This window comes from Apis cerana, linkage group LG2 (assembly GCF_029169275.1).
Source record: "Apis cerana isolate GH-2021 linkage group LG2, AcerK_1.0, whole genome shotgun sequence".
In the NCBI taxonomy this organism is placed as follows: Eukaryota; Metazoa; Arthropoda; class Insecta; order Hymenoptera; family Apidae; genus Apis; species Apis cerana.
The window spans coordinates 14,362,248-14,385,359 of record NC_083853.1 but is presented as its reverse complement, the minus strand read 5'-3'; the positions used below and the strand labels follow the sequence as shown (position 1 = coordinate 14,385,359).

The 23,112-nt window shown below is 43.3% G+C and overlaps 3 protein-coding genes across 7 annotated transcripts in view; all 3 read right to left on the bottom strand.

Moving 5' to 3' along the window:
• LOC108002859 (insulin-like peptide receptor) overlaps positions 1-11,753 on the bottom strand; it is a 58,786-nt gene extending 47,033 nt beyond the window's left edge. For 2 of the 3 annotated variants that reach the window (XM_062070901.1, XM_062070903.1), the window contains exon 1: positions 11,613-11,753. The gene's annotated coding sequence lies outside the window, so the exon portion shown is untranslated. Of the gene's footprint in view, positions 1-9,668; positions 10,179-11,612 lie in introns of those variants that run through there. The other variant, XM_062070902.1, reaches the window with a different exon arrangement.
• Positions 11,754-12,735: 982 nt separating this feature from the next.
• On the bottom strand, positions 12,736-14,848 carry LOC108002860 (major facilitator superfamily domain-containing protein 12-like). Its single transcript, XM_017064804.2, has 6 exons — positions 14,647-14,848; positions 14,231-14,513; positions 14,025-14,139; positions 13,495-13,863; positions 13,161-13,414; positions 12,736-13,067 (listed from the first exon to the last, which is right to left on the bottom strand). The coding sequence occupies exons 1-6, from the start codon at positions 14,846-14,848 to the stop codon at positions 12,947-12,949; spliced, it is 1,344 nt and encodes a 447-aa protein (XP_016920293.2). The 3' UTR covers positions 12,736-12,946.
• Positions 14,788-19,895, bottom strand: LOC108002861 (maspardin-like). 3 transcript variants are annotated; one of them, XM_062070905.1, is made up of 8 exons: positions 19,630-19,876; positions 19,273-19,433; positions 18,761-18,895; positions 18,578-18,683; positions 18,356-18,476; positions 18,049-18,157; positions 17,719-17,967; positions 14,788-14,981 (listed from the first exon to the last, which is right to left on the bottom strand). In XM_062070905.1, the coding sequence occupies exons 2-8, from the start codon at positions 19,369-19,371 to the stop codon at positions 14,946-14,948; spliced, it is 855 nt and encodes a 284-aa protein (XP_061926889.1). In that variant the 5' UTR covers positions 19,372-19,433; positions 19,630-19,876; the 3' UTR covers positions 14,788-14,945. The 3 variants fall into 3 exon arrangements, with proteins under 3 accessions (XP_061926889.1, XP_016920295.1, XP_016920296.1); XM_017064806.3 differs by lacking the exon at positions 14,788-14,981 and adding an exon at positions 17,015-17,626 and having other exon boundaries at positions 19,630-19,895; XM_017064807.3 differs by lacking the exon at positions 14,788-14,981 and adding an exon at positions 17,015-17,626 and having other exon boundaries at positions 19,599-19,867.
• Between the last annotated feature and the right edge of the window lie 3,217 nt (positions 19,896-23,112).

The following is a 23,112-nucleotide window of genomic DNA, read 5'->3' as shown; positions in this document are numbered from 1 at the left end:
GGGGAGAAGCGGGGGGAGCGCCACTTTTTAAATCGAGAGGAAAAAAGAAAGGAAGAAGAAAGAAAGAAAAACAACGACGACTTTCATTTACGGTAATGCGCGTTTAATTGACCCACAGTTATTTCCATCGATTTCTAAAACAGTCTCCGGCCGCTAGCATCCGCGTTACCTTTCTATTTTTCTCTCCCTCTCTCTCTTACTCTTCTCGGTGTTCGAATGTAATCCTCGTACGCGAAGTTGGAAACAAGAGTTCCCATAGCCTCCGCGGGTAAAACGCGAGAAGAATTTCGTCCAAGGGGGGGTTTCTATTCCTTTCCTTATGCACACAGGGACGGTGTATTAATAGACCTCCCTGTTTTCCTCGGCCGTGTTTTGTCGCGATACAAGGAAGCATAGCGTGCAACGCTCGTACTTCGGTACTTGGTGCACGTACCGCGCTAGACTCGCCGCGCGTTTCGAAGAAGCAGAAGCGATATACGCGCGTCTAAATGGAGCACCGGCCGCGCATAATCTACGGTTCGTTCGAGAAATCAGCGGTGATTTAGTGCGCACTACCGATATGCTTCGTACGCTCGTTACACGCTTCCGATATATTTCCCTCCGTGTCGTGTTCAACACCGTGTATCCAACCACTCTTGCCTTCTTTTTTCCTTTTCCTTTTTTTCTTTCCTTCTTAATAACGGAGATTCGTGGTCGAAATAAAGAACGAGACTCGTCGTCTACAAATTACACTTCCTTCCTTCCTTACTTTCGATCGTACGTAATCGGATACATCGTTTCAGGGAACAATGGATTTAATCCGCCTTGGAAATCGAGTGTAGAAATTCAAAACGATTTCGGTGATTTTCTTTTGTACCGATCTACGCTTCGATCCTTGCCCTATCCCACAGTGACCCCTGTTTGGGGGATATTCGTCGATATTCGTGCGAGGAGGGAGCAAGAGACGAGGAGGGAATGGCAGAAATAACGGCGAAAGGTCAAACGCAGTAATTAGACCGATCGAAAATCGATGGGCGATACGAGGGGCGAAGATTGGGTGGACGGATTGGGTGGTTTATGCGGGCAAATACCTTCCGGTCGAATGTCCCCGGCGATCTACCGCCTCGTCGGATCTATCGGGGCGACGGTGGCAGAAGAATCGGCAGTGTGGCGATCGTGAGAACCGTGCAGCGGCCACTCGTCGAACGAAAATAAACTCGATGAAACGAGGCATCGCGATTAATCGAAGTCGCAATTACCGAGCGGACCTCTGATTCCACTTGTCCAGACTCGAGCAGGCGCCAACTAAATTCGCTCGAAACGATTGACGCAGTTTATCGTGGCCCGAGGATGGACGGGAGTGGAGCGACGACAACCACGGTGCATAAAGATAATTACGCAATCATGCCGGTTATTCCGCTCGAGGAGCAACGATGGTAACGCGGTGTATCGTTGTCGCGATAATGAAAAAGAAGAAGAAGAAAGAAAAGCGGTGGTCAAAGAAAAAGAAAAGAAGAAACGATAACGCGAGGAAGAAGAGAGGTTGGACAGGTGGAAAGGGCAAATATCCAATTATCTGGAAGCTGAGTCTGGTGCATCACGACTCGAGACACGATGAGAATCGCTAGACGAAGCGTAGCGGTTTACCGCTGTCCTCTCAGTCCTGTTCTCGTTCTGGTTCGAGTTTCGAGAGCGAGTGACTCCTCGACGCGCGTGCATTGACCCCCTTCACCCTTGTCCTCACCCGCCGACGACATTCTCGTCCCGATCCCACAGTTCCCCGTTCCACCGTCATCCCTCCGCCCGAGAGAGAGACCTCGTGTCTTTCTCTCTCTCTCTATCGCAACCACCCTCCAAACAATACGCATTAATAAATGGATCGAGGGATTGGACGCGGCTCCGAGGTCGGCACGCGTGCGGTCAACGTTGGATTTCGCTCGGATCGAGAGAATTATCGGATAATAATCGGGGAGGGTTGGGATGTTTAAACCGATCGAGGGGAAAACGCAAGGACGGATCCTCGATCCGCGCGATTTTCCAATCGTATCGATCGATAAATAAACGGCAGGCGAGTTAGTTTTCGCCAAGTTTAGGCGGGGCAGAGTGGATGCGAGCAACACCGCTGGCTGGCGCTCCACGCGAATCATAACACTGCCACGCCGCCTTCGAAACTCCCTCTCCGTTTCGTTTTCACTTCGAGATGGACGATAATCACCGCTTTCCCGATTCACTTTTGATAAAGAAGGAGAATCGTTTCTTACTGATGCTCGTGCAGATTGATAGGAGGCGGTAGAACGATATCCGGTTGTTGGTGGCGGCGTGAACGAAAGGGTCGACGCACCTTGCGCGGATGATCGCGGGATGATCGCGTGCACGCACGTCAAAGTCACGCTGCCTCGTGGCGCTGCGTTGGCGACACACAGTTGCGCACAGGGGAGGAGGGAGGGAAGCACTGTCGAATACACGGCGACGACAACCGCCTCCCCCCTTGACGGGAAAGGATCGAGGATGTTGGAGATGGTCCGCGTTGCAACGGAGAGCGAACGAGACACTGAAGGAAAGCAGCACGCGCCACCACCTTTTTGTACGAGCAAACTGTGTACCCACGGACGCCGACTGTGCCGAGGGTTGAATACGAACACCGGCGGAGGGGTAAGAAAGTGCGCAGTAAGGAAAGGATGGGCTCCGCCCTCCGCGGCGTCCACCCTCGCACCCATCCCCACCTTCCGCTCCTCGTCTACGCTCACCTATTACCTCTCCTCCAGAACAGAGACTTACGCTACCATCTGGAAACCCCCTCCACTCACCCCCGTGGCTTCCCTCGTTTACAACGTAATATTACCACCGACCGTAGGTGTTTTCCTTCCAACCATCGACTCCGCTCCACTCGCTCCTCCTCCCATCTCTTCTTCTTTTTTTTTTAATTAAATCCGGTTAAGGATTAAGGATGGAAAGGATCCGGCAGAAAAGGGATGAAACTGTTTCGATGAACGACGAACGTTCGTTTCGAGTTGGGGGATCGATCCAGTTTCCTCGAAGGTATTTTTTCCCGCCCCGCGTTGAAAAATCTGGGCGGTGCGCCCTTGATCGATAGAAACGAAGCCTCGGAGTCTTGGAATTACGTGGAAATCGGAAAATCAGGAGGAGGAAAGCCCGAAATGGAACGTCACTCCGGGTACCTAGCCGGAGTAATTAGCGCGTTAATCGAATCGCAAACCGGTTTAGCTTGGCCGCGCCGCGTTTCAACAGGTCCCATCCACCACCCTTTTAATTTTACTCATCCCGAGCGAACTTCCAAGAGAGACCGATCATTTTTCGCCTCCGAGATATTAACGAACGATAAACGACGACCAGTAAAAGGAACGATTGGGGGAGAGAGAGAGAGAGAGAGAGAGAAAGAAAGAAAGAAAAGAAAGATGAAAAAGGTAGTCGGAGGGAATCGGGTTATTCGTACTCGCGCAAAGAATTAAGACGTGAGAAATAAGCGGAGTCGGAGAGCGCGTCTTCTTGCTTCGTCCAGCCACGTTCTCCAGTATGCGGCGCAGTTCCTGGTTGGTCTCGACCTGGAATTCCGTGGCGGCGCGTTCGCCAGAGTCCGGCGTACCGTGGGAAAACGGAGACCCTCCGCGACGCGCGCTTTCGGGGACGAGATGCGCGATAATCTGCTCGACTCTACTCCGAATCGATCGAATCGTTGCTCGATTCGCGTTGCGCTTCCGTTCCTTCTGTTCCGCGTAAATACGTGATCGATGATCCGAGTGGAGGGGAAAGGGAAGGGAAGGATCGAGCGTGAAATTCCCCCGATTCGAGTTATTACGATTTAAACGGGCATCTCTGGCGTATCGAGCGGAGAAGAATTATTGGATCGAGTTAGGCGTTGATTTAGTGTCGGAGCCGAGAGGAAGGAGGAGAGAAGTCGCGATGCCAATTTCTGTCGGTGATGCGAGACGATAGAAGGGACGCCATCCGACGGCAACCACGAAAACTGAACGTAATTCTCTGTTCTAGCGTGATAAACGACGATTTCGACTGCGAAGGAAACTCGCCCCTTTTCATCTTTCGCCAATCTTCGCGGCGACACTTTCGCGCGCCGCCGACGTCTCTCCTCTCACCAACGCCTATTCGTCGGGATCCTTTTACCGAGAAACGTATTCGAGAACGTTCCTTGCCATCCGAATGCGAAATGCGAGTGCGCCGTCACGAAGGTAGGGGAAGAAAATATTTCGCGGGAAAATCGATAAATTTCTTACGTTTCTATTCATAGAAGTCACAATTTTCTCCAATCGATCGATTTCGAAAACTAAGTACTTAACTTCGCGAAATCGCCCCGATCGTTTTCAACTTGGTTGTTCGAGGCTTTCGTGGCGATTCGCGTTGATCAAAGATGTCAATTCAATCGCCCTCTTAAGTTACGATCATAGTAAACTTACGAAAGAAACGCGTTATTTTCACTTGTCTCGAGGTGATTTATATCAGAGAGAGAGAGAGAGAGAGAGTTTCGCGTTTTTCTTTTAAAATTGGAGAAAACTCGATTTCACGAAGTCGAGGAATGGAAAGGATGTACAGGATACAAAAAAGGACGCACGAAGAGAGAAACGAATCGTAAGGCGCAATAAGGCGCGGGTTTATTAGCAACGATAGGTAAGACACTTGGGGCGCTCGTTTAAGTATTTACCCACGCCCAAAGGACAGCGAGAGAGCATGGAACGCGGTCGTGGTGGTCTCTCTCTCCTTCCCCTTCTCCGTTCATCGACTACCAAGGAGGAAGCAGAGGGAAAATGAGTCGCAGGGGTAATGTAGAACGACAAAAAGAAGAGAGAAAGAGAGGCGTGGAAGGAAGAGAGAGAAAGAGAGGAGGAGAGAAGGAGAGGGAGAGAAGAAAAAGGAAAAAGGCAAAGTGGCTCGGAGAAGGGAGAGATGAGCAAAGAAGACGAACGCGTTAGGCTCGTCCGGGAACGAAAAGGAAACGAGACATGGGACAGGGAGGGGACAGACAAACAAACTTAAGGGGGCGGAGGGGGTAGCGAGAAGGATTCAAATATGGCGTGAGGCAGCAGTGGAATGTGGTTGTTATATACTAGTGAGACATTTGTTTTGGTCGTTTTGCCCGTGGCCGTTGGACTATTGTCGGTGCTTTTTTCCCTTCCTCTTCCTTCGCTTTGTTTCTCTCTTCCTCCCCCTTTCCCTCTCTCTCTCTCTCTCTCTCCCACCTTCCCTCCCTCCGAGAGAACGTTCAGAACAAACCGCGGAACGCTTATTACGTCGTTTCTCCTCCTCGTGTCCTTTTCGGTTCGGGTTCCCCTCGAATACCGCGTAAGGGAACCTGCGCGTTCCCCGATTATACGATTTCCGTTTACGCGCTGCTACCATGTATTCCCGATTCCTCGGATCGATTTGTCGCACGCTGTTTCGCACTCCTCTCGCCCGCGTAATCCCCAACTAACCAACAACCGGTGGACGCAAAGTTTTCAACTCTAAATCGCACGGTTGTTTATCGATTTCGTTCGAGCGACCGTTAATTATCTCGGAAGGCGAGAGCGCGACATTCCTCTCTCGAGAGGAGAGAGAGGAAGAGAGAGAGAGCGGCCCAGGCTGACGGGTCGTATCGCGGCTCGGTGTTACGCGAGACAAATCGAGGCTCCGCTCATCGTGTCCCAGATTACCGAGACTCTGCAACCTCCCGGCTCTAGCGAAAGCAACTACGTATCAACTTTGCGCCTAACTCGTTTGCCACGAGCGAGGAATACCGTTCCCGACTCGTTCTCCTCCAGCCGTGGAACAGATCCCGGCCAACGACTATCGCCCATCCTTTCATCTACGATCATCCCCCTCGATCGATACCGATAACCAAGCCTCGTTACTCGTTACTCGAGACGAGGTGGCGGCGAGCATTCGAGCATTCGAGAAATCGATGCCCCTCCCCTCCGCGCGAGATACCTTCCCGCGGGATATTTCGCGCGCGTTCAACGTGGACGACGCCACGGCTGTGGGACTGGCGATAAAAACACCGCGGAATCAAATAACCATCCTGAGAGATGCTGATACAGAACTGGCTCGGCAAAATTGTATATCGAGAAGCGCAACGCGCTGTCTCCGTTCGCGATCCTCCCGACCGATATTAATACAACGAAGAAAACGACACACGCACCGTGCAGGCATCGATAATCGATAACTCGAGGAGGAGCGGGCTGATAGATTGGCGAGCAGTGGACGGTCGATTCGTGGCGGAAGCGTGTGCAGTAAGGGCTAAGAAGGGAGGGAGTGGGGGCGTAGGAAAGGAGAATCGGCGTATACCTAGAGACCCGATCACTCGGCCGATAAACACGCGCGCTCGCTAGAAATGTGGAACATCTGGCGTTTTCCACGAGCGACGATCTAGATTTCTATCGAGAGGCGTGTGGGTGGAAGCGAACGCTCGCTCTCGCGGCGAGCGTGCGAAGAAACGCGGCGGATGCTCGGCGCGTCGCGTCGTCGTGCACGACGGAGGAGGAGGCTGCGATACTAGCACGCGTCTCCCTCCCCTTCTTTTTCTACCGCGTCCCGGCTAGAAACCGTGCTACAATCGTCGCCTCGGCCAAATCGAGTGGACTCGCGTTACCACGAGCGCGTACTCTACTGCGCAATAATAGACGTATGTAACCATGTAGAAATACGCGTGCCTTCGGCCACGACCATCACCACCACGCTCTCACGCCTTTTCATTCGTTTCTCCGCCAACGAATATGTAACGCGCGAGGAAACCAGACTTATCTCACTTTCTCTCTCTCTCTCTCTGTTTTTTCTCCGATACGTACATTTTGCGCCCAAGGTTTTTTCCTTTTAACCACGACGAGAACGTTCGTGGAATTCGGATTTCTCCGACCGTGAACATTCGCCTTGGCTATTTTGCAATTTCGCGTGGAGGACCGCGTCGGCCCGTGATAATTTCCTTTAAAAACCCACGGCCACCGGTCCGACGTAGTACGCGAGAGAACGACCGGCCTACATTCAGCGCGACGAATCGCCGACAAATAATAATGAAAACGGCCGCTTTTGCCCGTTGCGTAATTTACGGGATGCGTGCGGAGGGGAGGGGAAAAAAGCTGCGGTACGCCGCGGGAATCCGTTCGAGGAGGAGGAGGAGGAGGAGGACGATGCCCTTCGCCTGAATTTGTCTCCATTCGTCGCCCTTCCAATCTCCCCCGGCTACTACATGTACAGTGTGTGTACGAGCGCACGGCCATAGGTGGCAATAGGTCGTGCACGCGACCGCACCACTACACGGCCGAGTATATGTGCCAAGGCTGAAGAGTCGAGAGCGCGTATACGTAGATGCGCGTCGAGGATGCCTGCCCGAGCATAAACAGAGAAACCTCGTCATCGACGTGCACGCGTCGGTGAAACGTCATCGGAGAAATGATCAACTTTTTTCCTCTCTTCCTGCTCCGCCTCCCCGTCCTCGCAACCCGATAGCCACGGTTTTGCGCTCGATTGAATCCGATATCCGCTCGATCGAATAATTATCCATTGACGGGAAGCCAGGAAATTTTGGACAACGGAACAGCCTGGTCGAACGGGGGACGCGCAGAGGCGCTCGATGAATGGGGGAAATAGGTCGAGACGGGTTTTTGGGCCAACCGATCGCCAGACCTATTCCAGAGTTCTCGGATCGGAGGAGGGAAAAAAACAAGAAGGGGGGACAAAAATTCCCGATTGCGTGCCATTCAACGCGTGTATAGATACGTGGAGAAAGGTTGGGGCGTGCGTCTCGCGTTAACCGCGGCAAAATCGCAACAAGTGCAACAAAAGGCGGAGGGTCGGGTGTCGAGGGAGGAAAAGACGATGTCCACGAGCGAGAGAGGAACGTGGGTGCCCTTGTGTATTTGACCGTGTGAACGGTTTTGGGACAAGGCGCGTACACGCGTGGAATGCGATGTGTTCCCATCGCGCGGGCTACACACATACGCCCGAATGAAATATAGTTCGTGGAAGGTAAAACCAGCACTAGCAGCGCCTCTGCATAGCCACAGTTTGCATACTTAACGTGGTCGAGCAGCGGCATTGATGGAAGGAAGGGCGTCCTCCTCCTCTCTCTCTCTCTCTCCGCTTCGTACTTTATCGTCTCCTTCTTCGAATCCGTTCGCCTCTTCTCCTTCTTCTTCTCCTTTTCCATTTCCTTTCCGCTTATTCTTTGTTTCACGCGATCATCCCTCGTCCTCCTCCGCATTCCACGAATCTCCGATCCCAGGATCGTCCCAGTTTTCCTCATCGTCCATTCAATATGCATTGGCGGATCTCTGAATACGATCCCATCCGTGGATCATGCCACGATTCGATCGAGAGATCGTGCTGGAACGCCACTGAAAAACTCTCCGAAACGACCCCCGGGCAAGAAAAGAACAATCGACGTATCGGCTGATACGTGGTCGTATTCGACGTATTCGCATTAATTAACGCCCCTTGCACGCGTGATAATGAAGGCCGGATAGGGGGGCAGTCGCTCGATCTCCTTAACTCGGCCAGCACCGCTTCTCGGTTAATTAATACCGATCAATTCGCACCGTCGAAGGTGATGCCGGACGTGACGGCGGAAGTCAGACACTGTGTCCGGATTTTCCAACGATGATGAATCTTTTAAAGCGGAGAATTTCGATAAAAGTTTATACCTTTTCTCTTTCTCCTTGCGCGAGACGAATCGATGTAAAGTACGACAAACCGTAATGATTTTTTCCCCCTTTTCTATCGTTGACCGTTAACTTATCGTCGATTAATCGACAATCTCTAAATAAACGGAAATGTAAACGTGAGAAACAAGCGGGAGATCAATCTACGCGATCTAAAAGCAAGGATAGGGATATACAAACGTGCTAAGTTCGCAAGCAAGGAGAAAACACTGGTCACAAAAGGCGATCTTTATCCATGTGAACTCCTTGCGCAACGAATGTCGACAGTTGCTACGACCATTATATCTTCTAACGCAAATGTATATAAGCGCGTAAAAAATCATGGACGGCTTCAGCGAAAAAGCGAGAATCGATCGGCTCTTAAAAAACTTTCGAAGCGAGTTTCAAAATGATCGAAATACCATGCAAGACTACGTTAAAAAATCGAAAGTACGAAAATTTGAACGCGATTATTAGGCGCGCGCGAATGTGAATTTGCGATTTAAAGTTTATTTTAGTGCAGTTTTTTTAAGAATATTATTCGTTGGTCGCTATATCTGTTATATTAGATTCACCAATACATGCGCGTGACGCCGGCGCTAGGTACGACACATAGTAACAAAATAGTGACGAAGCTAGATTCGAGGCGCGTGCTCGCGATAAGATATTTACGTGGGTCTATGTCGATCGCGGAAACCGAAAACGGAATAGGTAGAGAAGGAGTGGTTATAGCGGGGTAACGTGAATAGAACGTCGCTGACGATCACGTCGTGACGCTCTCGCGGTGACGAAGCAATCAGAGGCATCGGTGGATCGTTATTTACGACGTAAGATGGAGCGGAGCCCGTGTCGAGTTTGCGTTTTCTTACGCAAGCCCGGGAAAATGGAGTCGGAGGCGAGATTGCGGCGCAGAATGTTAAGAACGAGGTGGTAGCGACTAACGCAATAAAAATTTTGTTTGCGACGCGTACGCGAATACAACTCGTGATACGTGAACAACGTTACGCAACCGATCGAGTCGTTGACGACGATACAAATTTTACTTACCGAGCACGGGCTATTTTGTCGTCGCGCCGAAAATTCCTGCGTTTATACTTTACGGTTCGTTTAATTCGTTCGAATCGAGGGGAACGAACACACACGTCCGGAGAATAGTTTCGAAAAACGCGCGCCACGTGTCTGACCCTTTCCTTAAATGTCACAACCAACTGTCTCGTGAACCGACTGTAGAATCCTGCTAATCGTCCAACAGTGGGAATATTTTCCCGCGTTCGAGAAGCCTGTTTATTCGATCACAATCACCCTGTGTACATCCAAGGTCGTCCAGATGTAAACATAGTCTTCGTCTTCGTTTCTTTCGGACCAAGTTAGTTTTTCAGGGCATTTCGATCGTGCGTAAAACGATCCGTCGTTCTTTGTCGTCGAGTCGATCGAGTTCTCTGATTCGATCCTTAGGAAGTAAATTGTTTTTCGTGAAGAAGAAGAGAAAAAAGAAAAAAACACGTATGGTCAAAATTTGTTGAAATATTTGTTGATCGATGAACAACAATTGCGAGACCGTGTCAATCAATGATTACTTTATCCTCTTATAAATGAACGGTGAAAACGAGAAGACCGACTTTGTTAATATTCCCACTTCACGCTATCAAATTTATACACACGTACACTGGCTTTTCGTTTCCCATTGGCTAGACCTCGTACATTTTGTAGAGGAGAATCTAAATCAGTTTTACGAGCGTGCAACAAACAGCTGGCGCAAACTAGACATGCGTTCTAAAAACCTCATTAATGGCAATCGCACCGGTTTAACAAATATCAAAAAATATTGTACGATCAACTTTACGTATATTTATCTTCGATGTATTTTGTCACCTCTGTAGATCGTAGTCGGGGCCAACTCCTTTAAAAAGTTCGATTTACGAGAGAAATAGGAGCAGAAGGAGAGACAGACAGAAGTCGAGAGGAAGCTTCGGAGCGGAGGTCGACTCGGAATCGGTCGAGAGTGGTAAACAAGGAGGCGAGAGTGGCGACGAAACGAGGTTGGCCGAACAGTCGCGAGGTCAGTGACTAAAGAGAGAAATAACGTGGAATGCGATATAGCTGCGCCGCTCTGCCTATTGACGTTCCGAGGACCTTTTACCGAGGAACTGGCTACGGCGATCGACACCGACATCGATCGCGTGCTCCACCGCTCCCGATTTCTTCCACCAATTCGCACGCCACTGTTTTATTTCTTTCCTTGTCTTTTTCCCCAACCTATTTCGCCAACGCATCTCTATCTTTTTTTCTCCCTCCCTGTTCCAACCATTTTTACACCCCGATTCCCCTACTCACCACCCCACGAGAGAACGCAACACGCTTCAACTACTATGTACACGATTTTCACATGTCGTAGCAATAGCTGCGAGACCATTGATATCGGCTTAACGCGTTCTCCGCGAAACCATCCATTACGACAATCCACTTCGCCGAATCGATCTTTATCCGGTCTAGAGGAAACTTGAGACGCGTGATATATCCATAATCGATCGTATGTCATACGTCAGAGGTAAACGATCGCGCACTTCCTTTACGCCTTCGTTCTACGCCTTCGTTTTCCATACGACCGTTTACCAAGCATTCGAATACGTGAAAGAGAAACGCGCGCGCGAGCCTGACCGACTAGGGTACTGACAGCGGCTAAACAGACGATCAATGAGAATCGAAAGCGGCGTTCAAAGTGAATGCTCGAATCGATTGTCTTGCAATATTGGCGCGTATTTGTTAGATAGAAACGGATAACTATCTAGCGAAAATTCGATCGCGAGACACTCGTGTCGTTGTTAACTCGCACGCGTCTTTCGATTTCGCGGTTCGCAGAACATAGTCGTGGCCAAGCATGGCGCTACTCCGAAAATACATCACAGCCACGGTGTTCGATGGATACGACGCCGTGACCGAGTTCGAATTCGGTGGCTATTCTATCAAACGAATTCCACGAGATTCACCTACCGTGTCAACGTGGAACGGAGAAAACGAAGAATGACTCCGACGAAACTCGAAGCCGATTCAAAGTCGATTGATGACACTGGAAATCGGTCAACACCGGCGACACTTGTTCTATGTAAACACGCGTATCAGTCACTACACACGTAAACACATACGCGTAGAGAGGAACACACGCGGTGGTCCGCGGTCGAGTTCTCAAAGAGAGAAACCGACAAACTTGGTTAAACCGCACTAATATTCCACGTATGAGGCCGTGTTCACGAGTCACACGGCAAATGATTTATTCGTGTACGGTACAATTCATTCTGAACCGACGTATCGCGCTTGTTCGGCAGAAAAATCACGATTACTCGGGACGCAGATTCCCCGCATGAGTCGCACACAAGTTGTTTACTAGAACGCGCACCACGCCATGCCCCGTGAACATGCGTCCGCCTCCGTATTCCCCTCGTCCCGCCGAGCAAAACAAGACTCTGCGCAGTAGCCTCACGCGCACCTTCCGGGCCATGTTCGCACGAGGCGATGTATGCGCCGTTTGTCGTTGCCTCGTGGTCCACCAAAGCGCCTTCGTTCGCCTGCTTTTCTCCCTCTCTCTTTCTCTCTTCCTTTCTCGCTCCCTCTTTCTTTTCCTATCCTTCCCTCTCTACCGGTCTGAGCAAACTCGTGCGCGCGCGCGCGCCTTCACGTTCATTCCTTCTTTCTCCCTCCTTATTCCGTTCTCGTTTTCCTCAACCTCTCCGTCTTTCTTTTCGAGATTGACTCGCTCGTCTGCGTTCCCCTCCCTTTTCTCCAATCTTGCTCGTATCTATCGTTAGATCCATACGATAACTGCTATATGCTCCGACGAGACATAACGGCCAAGTAGAATTCAACGGATCTCGTCTTACGTTCTACAACGCAACCACGATGCGCCACGTAACGTGTAAATCGAGCAGGTCATCGTACCTTAGCGTTGCCACCACGCCGTTTGTTGGAAATTTCCAAGGGTATACCGCAGCCCTACAACGACATCTATCTGCAAAAATTTCAATCGCGTCGATAAAAACGATTTCTCCCTTATTACATATATTACCGCAACAACGTATAATTGGCGGGAAAATGTAATTTGATTCCAAAGTCGTAATAATTAGATTCAGAACATTTTAGAAACCGTTTAATATGATTAATTTTATTGTAAAAGTTTATTCGTATATCTCTTTACGTAAAAATGGAAAAATATACGAGAGTATGAAGCGATCCTTGGTTAGAAAGATGAAATATATATGAGGATGTAGGGAGCATTCAATGATTCTTGTTTTTTTTTTTTTCTTGTTATAGAAAAATTCTTGTACTTATTCTTAATTTAAACATCGCGAAACTGAAAATAGCGTGACAAGTCCGAGAAGCATGGAAAGGACGCACACAAGGGCCAAAGTATCTCTGTTATAATTTGGACAGTACGTTGATTGCGTGCATCGCCTGAAAAAAAAATTTAAAAGAACAGAATACTTTTATCCTTACATCTTTTAATAATACTTAAGAAATAAATTCGAGGAATATCAATTTTCTCACAATTTCTCGATAAAGATGACAACGAGCCCCGTAACGACTTTGTCGAAAAATGTCACGATCGAGTAAACAATGGCGCTCCGCTCTGTTCGCGGACCAATTATTTCTGCCGTCACGCTCAAGGCTGTGACCATTGTGATTGAGCTTGCACTCCCGATTAAAATCGCCACGATGTATAAAATCGCCTTCGAAGTCCCTCCATATTCCGTGACCGCGGCGGAAATTATGCCAATTAACGTGCCCAAAAAGTAACATACCTGAGGAACGATAAAACATTGACGTGACGATAGTACACTTCTATATCAACCGCAAATGCACTTTTATTTAATATACACACCTTTGTTCCGCATGATTTGTTTATGTACTTGAGTAACAAAGCGGCAACAAAGGAAGATATGTAGGAGACCAGTGGGACAGTGGCGAGGGCTTCTTTTCCATCGATATCCGTTTCTTCTATGTATAATGGTAAATACACCGTGGCCAAGGTAATGAAAAGTCTGCTTGCTACGTACAGCATAGCCACTCTGAGTAAAATTGTCGTGCCGACCAAAGAGGTTCGACTACTTTGGGAGCTGTCGAACAATCTTCTAGCTTCTTCGATATTTCCTTTCTGCGATTCGAAATCCTCCAATAAATTTTCTTTTAAAAACACGTGGAAGAGTATGGTGGCCATCAAACCGATGGACGTTAAAGTCAAAACGATATTCTGCAACGAGAAATTTTTATTGATCGTCCATTAGGAATTTCTCTAATAAAAATTTAAGTATTCAAAAAATGTTTTTTTTACGACGCAATATAAGGAGGAACGCCTTTTTCCCCGGTCAATACGTGTACTATGCGACCAACAGTTAGATTTCAATTACATACTCTAAATTTATAACTGTCCTCTTCAACTAATCGCCCCATTGCCTCCTCATCCGTGGGTAAAACTATCCACGTAACGACGAATACAGCAACGGCTGATCCAACCTGAGCGGAATACCTGTATTTTCACGAGATCCTTTTATAATGGTGATAAAATATAATAAATATCGGGAGGAAAGAACGGTAAATATTAAAACCTTGAAAATCACCTTATCGCAGTTAAGTCCGCCCGTGCCAGCAATGAATTCGTTAACGCAGGGATCATGGATAAATGCGATATCTGCACAGCTGCCCATCCAGTTTGAAATACGGCGATGCTGGCCACGTAAAGAAGCATGATATTTACGTGTGACGATTTGCTAAACCCACCAAAGATCACTGGGAACGATAGCGTGACCATCACAGATCCGATAATATGCCAAATCTTTTTCTTCAGGTATCGATCGACCAATACGCCGAAAACAGGAGTCATGAAGGCGTCGATGATTTGACCTTAAAGAATAAAGATACTTTAGATATTTCCAAATTTTTCTTTTCCAAATTTTATCTTTCGACTTCGACGACTTTCTTATTTTAATTTTAAAAAATTTGATTTTCTCTCTCTTTTTTTTTTTTTTTTTTTTACCCAAAAGTAGAAGAGCACCGGCAACGATCGGCTCCAACAAGACCACCCTTTGAAAATAAATCAGGGTGTAGGAGAACCACATGGCTGCAGTGAGGTCATTGAAAATATGTCCCAAGGCATAAGCGATTTTCGTCGACGTACTTATTTTCCTCTCCAATAGAGGAGATTGTTCCTCCGCGTTTTCCATTTTCGAAGATTCCATTCCAAATTTTCGATCTTGATACGATTCGAAAAATGTTTCTCGAAAAAAAAAAAAAAATTTTCGATCCGCTCACTCGTTTCAAGTGAATTCGTTGCGATCATTCAAAGAATTGTCCATTTTTTAGCGTTTCTTTCTGTAAATTAAATCGTAATTTTATTTATTTAAACATTTTCCAGAAAGTATTTTCACACATACGGATATAACATTTTAATTGCGTTATTACAATTAAAAAAATTATTAAATTATTTTATCGAATAACACGAAATAAATAATACGAATTTATTTGCTGTTTGTTGTAATCATAGAAATATTATTATTAACATCGCTTAATTATTGTTCGAAGACGCGTGAAGCACGTGCAAACATGTTGTGTAATTTTCAATTAATTACGAGTATAAATATATTTTTTTGTTTGTGAAAGGACCGTTATATAAATCATGTAAATCTTTATCTCGAAAGTATTGTGAATACTTAAAAATTTTTTGCAAGTATCCTTTTTTTTTTACGTGTCGAGCCAACTTACATTCATTTATTGGTACTTTCATCTGAAGCGTCTGTTTACTTAGTTGCGATAGATCGCGATAACACCGGAAGCGCCGATCAAATCGTTCATGAATATCGAATATCAATAATATTTCAAAAAATCACACATCTGTCCCAATACCAATTTGTTGACACACTGTAGAAGGTAATATTTTTAAGGAAAATTGGCTCGCCTTCCTTTCACCCGGCGAATCAGTTTCTGGATACGATTTCCGCTTAAGGCTATTCGCGTCGAAGAAATCCGCGTCGCGGGAAGCTTGTTAGCCGATCGATCGACCACAAGAAACTAGGATACGTTATCTACAGTCGAGGAATCGTTGGCAAAGTGTGCTTTCAATATTCACAAAACGTTTCACGATTATATGCCGTGGTATCGAATTCCACACGCCTACCGGATGAGATCGGGTACCGGGTATATTTGTTTTTCGCGATTATTCGCTCTTCCGCTTTTTCTATCGAGGTATCGATCGTTTTTAACAGCGTCGAACGTGCGACCAAACTCCTCGCACCACGATCCACTTCGCCGAGAAGAATTCGAGCGAATCTCGAGAGGGTCACGAACGACCTACGTCAAAAGTGATGTTTACGAGAAATTCACGCGTTGTATATCGTTACGGATACGAAACGGAATGGATTAATTTTCGATGTATCATCGATAATCATCAGGTGTACGCATTCCGTTCGTGAGCGAAACACGCGTCGACTATCCACGACGTGACCACACGAACGACTGAACTTTCAAATGCGCCTTGTTTCCCGCTTTACGGCATCAAAGATTATCGATTAGAGATTTAACCGATTATTTGATATTGCTGTTTGATAATCGTAATCTTATCGATCGTAAAAAATCCTTTATTGGTTCGAGATTAAAATTGCCAATCCAGAGACTCGAGCTTGTATCGACTTTCAAATGCCACAAACTTTGCGAATAGATGATACTTGAATATTGTAAAAAAAAAAGAGGAATTAATAAGAATCAGTGAAAAAGATTCTAGATTTCTTGAGAATATAAAAATATAGAAGAAGAGCGATAACTGAAAATATTGTGCAAGATAAAAAACGATTTCTTATTTTGAAAAAAGTATTTTCGTATATAAATAACGTTCCGGAGAAACTTCTTATAATTAGAATTATAATACGAATTTTTTATATATCATTAGATATATATATATGTACAAAAAAACTTTCGTGTTCGAAAGTTGGGAAGTGGTTCAGAATTTTGCGGTGTATAGTATGTAATTAATGCGTATGTAGGTGAATGTAAAGGTGTCCCATAGATAGACAAGAGAGACTCTGTAATCCAATCTCGTTTAAAAGAAACGGGAGAGAGAGCGCATGTTGAGAAATCGATACCGAACAAGTTCTTGTACGGTCTCTCTGTTAGACGGTCTTGGAGACTATATCGTCTTCAGAGTTCATTCACCGGCAGAGTAAACTATCTCAAAGCAAATTATCTTAATTCAGTTAATATTTTATTGAATGAAACGTATCAACTTCATATCTTTCATGATTGTTTCTTAACGTTTCTAGACCATTTTTTTTTTTTTACAAAATTATATGTTTATTTCGAACGAGCTTAGGTATACAATTGGGAATCAAATTAATATTTATTTAATCGCGATGTATGCCTTAATTTATATATATTTTCAATTCGTTTCTTCTTAACTAACTTACATTTAGTTGTATACTTGATTGAGTTTTTTTCTTATCTATAACAAACACTTTTTAAAAATTTTTTTTTCTTTTTCATAAAAATCATTATATTTCATAGAATATGTTATGTGTTTGATTGAAAACAATATAGAATTATTTTATATTTCGAATTCATTTTCGAAATAAGGAAACTTACGATTGATAAATATTCGCCTAAGAAAATACACGATAAAAAGTATGTTCAAATATCGTGATAAAAATAGCGTAAATGTTTTACAATACTAATGTAATCTATGTACATAAATTACTTAGGCATATTTGATATGGCGAATATATTTAAAATCGTTTCAAATATTGTTATAACAATCATACATCCTAGTATGCGTTACTGACAATTGTAAATCAGACAGATTGCTGATTATAGAATAAATAGAGAATCATATGCAATATCAATTACATGTGAAATGCATATAGGTATGATAACTATAAATTATTCTGTTTCAATTCCATATATTAATGACGTTATAATTTTTTTCTTTCAGAAGCAGCATATTCAGTGCCTTCAAACTGCCTTAAGTGTATCTGTAAATATATTTTTCACTTTCACTTAATAATATAAGTATCATCGATTGCGTCGATACCGCAAGTTTAATTTAAAGTAAGTTATAGTTTACCTGTAAATGCAAATTTACTTCTGCCGCTCGACTTAAATATGGAAAATTCCCGCCACTTTTTAAATGGGCCAATTTAGCATTTGGATAACATTTATACACTTCTTCTCTCACCGAGTTCGATAACGCGTACTCGTCAAAAACATCTATAATGGTGATAGGTAAGTGACATATTTTTTGCGGTTGTACGTAACAATTGACACAATTCATCGTTAATCGAGACGCTAACTCCGGTTGCGTTAAACTTTCCAACTGGAAACAGATGTAATATTCATGTAATGATTTTTAAGAATAACAAATGATAAAGAAAAAAACATTCACGAAGATACATACTCTTTCTACCATAAAATCAATCGCCTCAACAATCTCTCCGTCCACTTTATCCGTTACAAAGTTTCCCATTAACATCTTTTTTAATACCAATGATGGCAAAATCCAAAAGCTACGATTTGAATTGATTAGGAATAGTTACACGCAAAAATATTCGAGATAACATATCGCGTTCTCTTCTACTTATCTCGAAACAAGTGAGAATCAAACGATGAAATACGACGAATAGGTTTGACTTTATAGTCGTTAAAAAAAAAACGTATAATTATACGTATTAGTAATAGAAATAACGTAATTAGTATATACTTACATTGTCGCGGAATCATTGTAACTGAACACCGACGTGTCCGTGAACGAGTTACATAAAACCAACGATACTACTCTAGGACAATGAGCATTCACCTCGGTGAATTTTTGCGCCAGAAACCCACCTAAAAATAAGTAATTCAGTTATGATATCGAAGATACATCTTTTGTCATTATCGGATATGAAAGTTATATAACAAAGTATATTTCGTTCGTACGTTCTAACCTAATGAAGCGCCGAAAAGATGCACCTTATCTAATTCCATGTAATCCAGAAGTTTTCTGAATCCATCACACCATTCTTTAACGTTCCAGTATACGGGCGGTTCAGCCTGAAATATTATTTTACATCAATCAATTTTATTAGACAAAATTTATACATAATCTCAAAGATTTTTGTAAAACTTACCGATATGATTCTGTATCCTTTTGCTGCTAAGCCCAGTACTTGTTTAAAAAAAATATCGGCTGTCCCACTAACCGGTGGAAGACATATAAGTGGACATTTAATGGTTTTTGGACTAGAATCGTATACTTTCCATCCCTAAAAGATTATTATTCTTATCGGATATAAAAACAGTTTCGATGTTTCAATACTACCGTTAAACATTTCAAATAAAGATAAAAGAAATTCATGTTCCGTTTAATTTATGTGATTAACGATAATATTGATAACAATATTTCGATTTTAAAACAGAAATCGAGCACAATATAATATAAAATAAATATTGTTATTCATCAAAAAAACATTCAATAGTTATTGACTTTGATCATCGCAGATTCGATTATATCTTCGGATATAAGATTTGTTTACGATAGTTTTAGTCGTGAGGTCATCGGATATCATATCAATTTTAAACATAATCTCGTTAAACAAAATCTTCAAAATATCTTCGATATAAAATTAAGCTTAACAATTACCTTAGTACCATCGGCGTCAACGACGATTTTTCTAAGCGGGACGGAACTACGAAAGCTGAGATATTCCTGTGATCGAGAAAGCTCGCTCGTACACGACATTTTTTTTATTGTTGTCGATTATATCTAATGTTTGTCGTTGCTTATGTTCGAAATACCAGTATCTATAAAAAAGACAAAGAAAGAAAAGAATAAAATTATCCACGATTATCCAAATTTTAATATACGATTATTAAAAATTATGTATGGGAGATTATTTTTGAATAATTAAAATATAAATTAAGGTTTATTTAAAATTTAAATAACGAGTAAAAATATGTAATACTTGCAATTATATATTCAATATTAGATTAAATCTACCTCAAGAGCAGGTTACGTGTCGGACGGTTCTTTTTATATTGTTACTTCTAGTAGACATCCTGAATACGTAAAGGTTATTATAGGAAAATAACCGAGTTATCCAGTAACTTCAAAGGTCAAATTACTTTAATAGCACTTGTTTGTGAGAATATCCCGACAGTTCTGTTAAGTTTACACCCCCTTCCGAGCATCGTCGTCTTTTGTCTCTCTCATTCTTTGCATAAGATTCGTTACATTGTCACTACCGAAAGTATCAATGCGCATGCGCATAAGCATCGCATACGTATACGTTATTATATCACGTTGGTATTATCATATTTCATTTTATCATATCATGGTTAATATCGTATCATTTTCATGTGCCATTGAAATTTGAAAATATATTCAAATAAAATTTATATCAAATTATACTCTAAAATGTAAATATTTTAATATAAGTTATTAAAAATTAAAAATTTTAAGTCAATAATTAAAAAATTCATATTTTTTTTATTTTATTTCTCCTATCGAATAGTTCCATTGATTCACCGCTAGATGGTACTTCAATGTCTATAATCTACAATTTTTTTCAATATTAAATTTTATTGTTGAATCTTTCTATTTGTTTAATTATCTCATTATCTTAAAGAAACAAGGGATTCGAAATTAAATAAATTGATAACATTGATAATGACAATGAAATGATAAAAGGTTTCCAAAGCTTGTAATAAAAAAATTTCATTATATGATAATATTATTTTGTTCACTTGTGATAATATTTGTATAAACATATGATATAAATGATTATTTATTACGTTATATACAATATAGCAACGTTTTCTTTATATTATTTTTTAATTTAAAATAATCACAACTGCTAAACTAGAATATGAATATATTCTACTAGATGGCAGCAGTAGTAAAACTGAAGTAACAGAAATATTTATTTTTGTACGTAGCTATTATCATCCGTTAATAATTGGTTGTAAATTCTTATAAATTGTTATTTTATATCGCGTTACTTTGTATTTTTAAATAACTTTTTATTAGTTTTTTCAAACATTATTTGTCATAATCTACATATTCAAAAATAAAACAAAGATTTTATCAATGAAATTTTACGTAAACCGTAATTATGTCTGAATAAATAAAAAAATTATCGAAGATACAATGCTGTTAACCGTCTTTCCATCGTAATTCCACGTTAAGTATTTGTGTATTATTGATTTGTGCGGATAATCATAGTAAATATTTGTACAGCCAGAGAAGGAGGATCGCAACCACCGAATCGTGTAGGGGTGTGGCATAGTTGGTTGCATATCTATGTATAAGCATACTTATAGGCGTTCGATGAACGTCAAATATCTTTCTTCCGATCTACCAACAGTAAGATTAACAGTATTATTCCAAAATATTCAACGATCGATATTTCATTTCCTATCTCATTTTCTCCCTAATCGTTTTCACCGTTTTGAAATTTTTACAATTATCGATAAAAGCGACAATATCTTATTCTTATTTTAATAATCGATGAAGAAAGTAACATTAATAATACGAAATCGTGTAGAAAGAGAGTAATGCTTCCAACAACGTTTATGCTTGTTAAACGATCGGGGATAATTAACCACAATTCATGCACTTATAATACGATCCATCGCCAGGTATCGCGAGCATTTATCAGTCGCGATTAATCTAAGCTTTTCTCAGTCACGAATGCAAAACGCTCGGCAAGGTTTACATTGGCAGAGGCTCGAGTCATTAATAACCGATACCGAGAGAACTTCGTTGCTGTCCCGCGTTAATTCGACGTATCGAATCGAACGACACACCGACGCTCGTTAATCTTCTTCCCCAATCCGTCACTCGAAGCGATTTATTTAAGGAACGAATGTTCCCTATACGCATGTACATATACGCGTTGTCTCTCTTCCCTTCCTTTTTTTCTTCTTCCCTTCTTTATTAGACTTCTTTTCGCCTCGCGTAAAAGCAATCGCAACCGGCTAAACTTAATTAATGCGAGGTACATCGATATTAGTTAACAAATCGACGAACGAAATATTCTCGTTCACTTTATCGCCCTGACGTCTTTTTCTTTATTTTAAAAAATTTCTAAACCGAAGAGTTATAAATTCGTTATAAAATGCTTTTAACTTTATCAGACCTAATATAACTTAATTTACAATCTTCAGATTTAACATATTTTTCCCAACAAGAATATCGAGAGATGGAACACTTTAATGAAGAAAGACAGAATAACTATACAGATATTCGAGAACGATCATATCATCATACGGAATAGGAGACAATTTACCAAGTGTTGGAATTTTTTTTGTGAAATTCGAACGGCTCGTCGGTATCGCTCTTATTACCGAAAGGTTAACCGCGCTTTGGATTTTAGAACACGGCTATAAATACCTGTAATAAAGGCCGCGATCATTAATCTTTGACGGTAATTTCGGTTTGCAGTGGCGACATTCGCCGTCTCCCTCCCGCTCTCCGCTCCGCTCCCTCCTCGTCATCTTCGGCATCCCTTTCGTCCCTAACTCCGTCCTTCCTCCTGGTCGCGGTGCACGGGTATCCCGCTCGTTCTCGCGCTTCCTAGGATAATTAATGATCCCAAAAGCGATCTACTCACGGTTGTCTCGTTTTGGGGTAATCTTTCTCCGTCCTCCGAGCAACCGCCCCCCGCCTCCCTTCGCCCGGCCTTCTTCTCTCGCACGCTACACGCCCGGTACGCGCACGGATTAATATTTGCCTTTCTTAATCGTGCATGCCTCGTAAAAGAACGGTTTAACGGTATTAAGCGTCCGTGTCGCGGTTTACTACAAATGCAACCGATTATAATGGTGTCATTCAATGTCTTTCTCGCGAGGAGGTTCCTCGATGATTGACAAACGCCTGGATTGGAACTCCTTTCACCCATTCAATTCATTGGAAACGCCGAGTTATTATATTAATAACATTTATTTCTTGGAAATTTCTTATTATCATCGGATCTTCTTCTTCTCAACGGGCAGATCAATCGCTCGGCGACTTGATACGATATCGCGGTGCTGTTCTTTTTCAAATTTTGCTACGCTCAAACTTGTTCCACTTTCCTCCGGACAAATCTCGTTCAACGGCGAAGGATTAGCGCCCAAGGAGTTCGGTTAAAAACGGAAAGGGGAACGCGAAGAAATTAGCATGGAAAGGACCAGGTGGCGTCTTCGACAGCCGTCGATCTCTAATTATCTGGAAACAGGGAGAGCAGTCCCAGAGAAGTCCTTCTCTTCTTCCTTCTCTCTCTCTCTCTCTCTCTTCCTCCCTTCTTCGCCCGATAATAAACGAATATTTTCATGAGAATCGCATTATCTCACCTCGGAGCTAATTCCTTCGAGAGCCTCTCGCTCTCTCCTCTCTCTCCTCCTTCTTGCTTCCCCTGCCGCACGCGCGTCTTGTCCTTTCTTCCCGGCTAGTGAATACGGAAGCGACGAAAGCTGGAATTTCCGGTTGATTCGGCACGCT